Source organism: Lactuca virosa, chromosome 4 (assembly GCF_052849685.1).
Source record: "Lactuca virosa cultivar CGN04683 chromosome 4, Lactuca_virosa_CGN04683_v6, whole genome shotgun sequence".
In the NCBI taxonomy this organism is placed as follows: domain Eukaryota; kingdom Viridiplantae; phylum Streptophyta; class Magnoliopsida; order Asterales; family Asteraceae; genus Lactuca; species Lactuca virosa.
In genome coordinates, this window is record NC_136429.1 from 483,947,310 (window position 1) to 483,953,293 (window position 5,984).

General features: G+C 37.3%; 1 protein-coding gene across 1 annotated transcript; it reads left to right on the top strand.

Annotated features, from left to right (window-relative positions):
- Positions 1-4,747: 4,747 nt before the first annotated feature.
- On the top strand, positions 4,748-5,477 carry LOC145106910 (putative F-box protein At1g67623). Its single transcript, XM_079043828.1, has 4 exons — positions 4,748-4,827; positions 4,914-5,070; positions 5,162-5,368; positions 5,466-5,477. The coding sequence occupies exons 1-4, from the start codon at positions 4,748-4,750 to the stop codon at positions 5,475-5,477; spliced, it is 456 nt and encodes a 151-aa protein (XP_078899954.1).
- The last annotated feature ends 507 nt before the right edge of the window (positions 5,478-5,984 follow it).

Below are 5,984 nucleotides of genomic sequence, written 5' to 3' on the forward strand. Positions count from 1 at the left end.
AACCAGCACCAATGGAGAAATACGCACAAGTATACTTGGATGAAACTGTTGCGAGACATAGTGTGCCGCTAAAGATTACTTCCGATCGTGATAGTAGCTTCACTTCTCATTCTTGGGCAACTATGCAATGTGAATTAAGATCTCGTGTCACTCTCAGCACAACTTATTATCCCCAAACAGATGGTCAGACGTAGAGAACAATCTAAACAATAGAAAATATACTAAAGCTATATAAAGCACTATACGGGCGTAAATGTCGTACTCCATTATGTTGGCATGTTGTAAGGCAAAAAGTCATTGGTGGTCCTGAAATGATTCAAGACACCACTGATAAGATTCAAATTGTACAAGAAAGAATGAAAGCGGCCCAGGATCTAAAAAAGTCCTATGCAGAAAAGAGAAGACGACCGGTAGAACTCCAAGTGCTTGAATTCTTAATGTTGAAGGTATCCCCATGGAAAGGTATTATGCGATTTGGGAGGAAAGGAAAACTAAGTCCTAGATTTGTTGGTCCTTTGAAAATCATCCAGAGAATTGGTAAGCACGCGTATCGCTTGGAATTGCCTGAAGATTTAGCAGGTATTCATGATGTGTTTTATGTGAGTTATCTGTGTAAATTTTTATGCATATATGATGAAACGGTCCCGTTATCCGATGTGAAACTGGATAATAAATTAAGATATGTAGAAGATCCGGAAGAGATCGTAAACAAAAGAACGACTGAATTACGTAATAAATAAGTAGAGTTGGTTCTTGTCAAGTGGAAACACCATGCAAATTATACTTGAGAAAATAAGAACGAAGTATCCCCATTTGTTTAAATCGTTGTGATTTCGGGGACGAAATCCTCAAAAGGAGGAGGTATTTCTAACATACACGTTCAGTTATCGTGTTTTGTTAGTTAAAAAAATGAATATTATTAAATAATATATGGTTTTGAGCAATGAGTTCTAACAAGATAGTTTTATGACAATTGAAGTAAAACTATGTTTAGAATCATTCGAGAAGTATTGGAAGTCTAATGAGATTCCAATTAAATTAACGAAAATGTAAAATTTAAGTTGGAAATAATTAAAAATGATGTTGTTTTAGGTTGTAAATCTCGTTAGAAACATTTAGGCGAAAATCTCATCGAAATCCGGGCAATAACGAAGAAGTTATGACTTATTGAAGTTTCGTGACAAAACCGGCACGACGCCATATGACGTAAAAAGTGAGTTTTCGATAAAATACTTTTTAGCTTTTATGATCTAAATGAAAGTCGTAGTATTCGTTAAACCGAGAACTTTCATATAAAGAACGTCCAAATCTGACTTCGTATGAGAAAGTTATGATTTTTCTAAGATTCGGCATAGCAATATACAGCTAAAAAATCGAAATAAAGATCGAGTGATTTTTATCCGACACAACCTAAACGAGAATCGAAGATCTCGTTAATAGTAGTACAACGGTAAAAAGACAGATGAAAACGGACGTCGGATGAAGAAGTTATGAATTTTTAACGGACTTTTCCTGTCCCAACCCGTTAAAAATATAACATTAAAAATAAAGTCAAAATTACCCGACAAAGTCTAAACGAAAGTTGTAGAGTATAATCTCACCTACGTGTGGATATAAAGAACGTCAAAAACGGAGCCTGTATGCAAAAGATAAGAATTTTTTAAGTTTTAAATAAAAATTCAAGACTTATCCGAAGCCGTACGCCCAACATACTCAGACTAGGTCACAAGTTGGCCACGTCGCCTTTTTCTTCAGACGGAGGACACCTATCACCTGTTGATGACATGTCCGAGACCCAGGAACCGAGCAGGTAGCACGCCTCGTACGCCCAATGTAGCGAAGTACGCCCAGCGTACTCCGAGGCTTCGGCCACCTATAAAAGGGATGCGAGACTCTCCGGTTTTTGGTTACAATTTCCACTCTCTTTCACTTTCTACTTATTATCTAGCCACTCTAAACCACCCCGAAGGCTATGGAACCTCCCTAACACCCGAAGAAAGTCCCGAAGCCCCGATGATCCAAAGAAAATAATATTTTCAAGTTCAAACTCTGCCCGCGCAAGGCCCGCTTTTCAACAAAAATCCCCGATTTCGTCAAAGAAATTCATTTTTAGAGGCGAAGTGCTTCCCAAATTATCATTTTATCATTCGGTTATTTCACGGTGAGTTCAATAGAGGGACAATTGTATGTTATGTATTATATGTTCAATGTGCTTTCCTTTGTTATTATGGTTTTATACCTTTGGTTATGTAAAGCATGACTCGTATAACTTCTGATATTCGCTTTGAGCCTTTGGCCATATAGAGCACGTGTCGTATTATTTTGGTAACAGAGCTATACCTTTAACCACAAAGTGAATGACTAAGCATCACTTGGGTACTGGTAGGTAGCCATTGACCATGAAGTGAATGATTCAGGATTCCTTTGGCATTGGCAGAAGGCTAGGTAGGGCTGAAAAGCCTGTAAAGTGGTAGAAAAATGTTTATTCAGAAATCGTTTAGTTTTCCATGCCACATAGGTAGAAGTCTTGTTGATGTATATCAAGTTGAAATTGTTATGTCTCACTTATTGTAAATCTTTGAATCAGATTATTCGTTCATATGTAAAGCATGTCATATGATACTCATCTGCCTTTGTTGTTCGTTGTCCCCCTTTGTTTCTGTCATGTTGATATATATATGGCATAACGTTATATTGTAACTATTATTGAACTCATTAAGCATCACCGCTTATCCCTCTCAGTGTTTAATTATTGTAGGTGATATGCATCCAATATAGTTATGTACTGTTAGAAGATGTAGAACATATAATAGTATAGCTTTTGTATTTAGTGTATAAATTCCTGGGAAATTATGTAATATATATAAAACTTTGTAAAAACTCGTTAGTCGGTTGGTATCCAGTCTTTTATAATAAAACCATATATGTAAAATATTTTTATGAATATGCATGTAGCATGTTTGGAATAATATTGTAAAGTTTAGAAAGGGATTCTTTCAGGTTAACATGGTAGTTGCTTATGGTGTCCATGGATGACATATGGGTCATTGGTCAACATGGTAGTTGCTTATGGTATCCATGGATGACATACGGGTCATTGGTCAACATGGTAGTTGCTTATGGTGTCCATGGATGACATATGGGTCATTCGTCAACATGGTAGTTTCTTATGGTGTCTATGGATGACATACGAGTCATTGGTCAACATGGCAGTTGCTTATGGTGTCCATGGATGAGATACGGGTCATTGGTCAACATGATAGTTGCTTATGGTGTCCATGGATGACATATGGGTCATTGGTCAACATGGTAGTTGCTTATGGTGTCGATGGATGACATACAGGTCATTGGACAACAAGGTAGTTGCTTATGGTGACCATGGATGACATATGGGTCATTGGTCAACATGGTAGTTGCTTATGGTGTCTATGGATGACATACGGGTCATTGGTCAACATGGTAGTTGCTTATGGTCTTCGTGGATGACATACGGGTCATTGGTCAACATGGTAGTTGCTTTTGGTGTCCATGGATGACATATGGGTCATTGGTCAACATATGGTAGTTTCTTATGGTGACCATGGATGACATACAGGTCATTGGTCAACATGGTAGTTGATTATGGTGTCCATGGATGACATATCGGTAGTTGCTTATGGTGTCCATGGATGACATACGTGTCATTGGTCAACATGGTAGATTCTTATGGTGTCCAAGGATGATATATGGGTCTTTGGTCAACATGGTAGTTGCTGATCATGTCCATGGATGACATACATGTTATTGGTCAACACGGTAGTTACTTATGGTGTGATGATATCACCCATGGATGACATATGGGTCATTGGTCAACATATGATAGTTGCTTATGGTGACAATGGATGACATACGAGTCATTGGTCAACATGGTAGTTGCTTATGGTGTCCATGGATGACATATGAGTAGTTGCTTATGGTGTCCATGGATGACATACGGGTCATTTGTCAACATGGTAGTTGCTTATGGTGTCCATGGATGACATATGGGTCATTGGTCAACGTGGTAGTTGCTTATGGTGTCCATGGATGGTATACGGGTCATTGGTCAACATGCTAGTTGCTTATGGTGTCCATGGATGAAATATGGGTCAATGGTCAACATGGTAGTTGCTAATGGTGTCCATGGATGACATACGTGTCATTGGTCAACATGGTAGTTGCTTATGGTGTCCATGGATGACATATGGGTCATTGGTTAACATGGTAGTTGCTTATGGTGTCCATGGATGACATACGAGTCATTGCTCAATATGGTAGTTACTTATGGTGTCCGTGGATGACATATGGGTCATTGGTCAACATGGTAGTTGTTTATGGTGTACATGGATGACATATGGGTCATTATTGTGATGGTAAAATGTGGTAGTTTCTAGATTTAAAAGGCATGTATCATCTATGCCGATTTTGTACTTTTGACAAAACTACCCTTACTAATTAAATATGAGTCATTATATGTATGAGGACAATTTGGTCATTTTATAATGGAAACATCTTCTACGCGCCATAATGTTTTCCGACGAAACACGTTCTTTTAGTTCTTCAGTCTTATTTCAGTCACTTGCAAACAACCCCAATTTCACAATTCCTACAATAAAAAAACCCTAAAATCATTTTCGTAGAATCGTTATCTTAGTGAAGGTTTATTATTATGGAAGCCAGTACTTCTTCGAAGATGTAATCAAGAAATCAAAGGAAATCGCTAACAAACATGCCATTGGAATTGATGGAGAAAATAATAGTCGACTTGGGAAAAATTTCAGTAGTCGAGGCTTTCAAAATGAAGAGTGTGTAAGTTTTGTCTTCGATCATTCTATTTCACAAGTGTATTTGAGTTGTCTTTACAATTTCGAGCGAATATTGTGTTGCTTTTGCAGTTGCAGGTTCTTCAACGAGGCAGGGAAAACGGATGAAGTATATAAACATATGGACTTAGATGGGTTACGATTTCGTGGTTGGTCTGACCAGAAACATGCAGTTGTCAACAAATGCTTAGAGATGAGAAACCTAAATATTATGTTCAGGAATGGATTGGTACGTTGTTATATATATGCATAGTATTAATTAATTTGTTTCTTGTTTTGCATTACTTTAACTAGAAATTATGTGTTTAATGTTTTTTTAGATGAAGTTATTTTTCTTAGAAGCTAATCATGAAGGGAAAACGATGCTTGAGGAAGCATTTTCATTGGGACATTTGGATTCAACATTTGTCCTGAAAATGATGCTGATGGCTGAAGGGAGACATAGGAAGCAGGAAGCTTTGGACATGTTGAGCAATGCTTACCACAGAGCAAAATGTAAGTGGAATCTTAGAGCAACTCGTTCTAAGGTTCATATCCACTTAAATTGGAAGGGGAGGAAACATGTACACTTCCATGGCTTCCATAGAACTTGTGCAATGCATAAGTCTGTGATTATTGTGTCAGACACTTTTGTGAATGGATACAAATTGTCACACCCCCAAATCGGAATGACGGAAACGTTCGGGGGCGGAGGACGTCATGTTCAGTATCACAACACATGCATCATAGTAATCAAAGTAACAACGACTATTGTATAAATAATAAAGTGTTTACATGTAATTGATTCACAAAAGATTTACTCCAAAAGTAAATAACAAAACAAAGACATGAAGCTATATGCTATATCTTCTGAATCCCTGAGCGTGTACCTGTCTACTAGTTTCCTGAGAATACAAGTTATTTTAAAAGAGTAGATCAGAATTTAAGCTGGTGAGTTCATATGTATTTTAGTTATGAAAAGTAAACAATAAGCTCTTTAGAAAAGTTCGCCTGTTCCTCCAGAAAATCCTATATTTTCTGATGTGATGAATGATAAGTGAAAATGACTCTACAATTCCTTCTATGAGTGTTAAATGGATACAAGTTATCTACAATTTAGAGTAAACAAACAATCGATTGTGTGAATCTGCCCTAAGCCCACAA

Bases quoted from the DNA above. Each gene is read 5' to 3' on its own strand.
- LOC145106910 (XM_079043828.1), top strand. From the start codon at position 4,748: ATGCCATTGGAATTGATGGAGAAAATAATAGTCGACTTGGGAAAAATT. The intron at 4,828-4,913 runs GTAAGTTTTGTC...TTGCTTTTGCAG, and splicing joins GCTTTCAAAATGAAGAGTGT to TTGCAGGTTCTTCAACGAGG. The intron at 5,071-5,161 runs GTACGTTGTTAT...ATGTTTTTTTAG, and splicing joins TTATGTTCAGGAATGGATTG to ATGAAGTTATTTTTCTTAGA.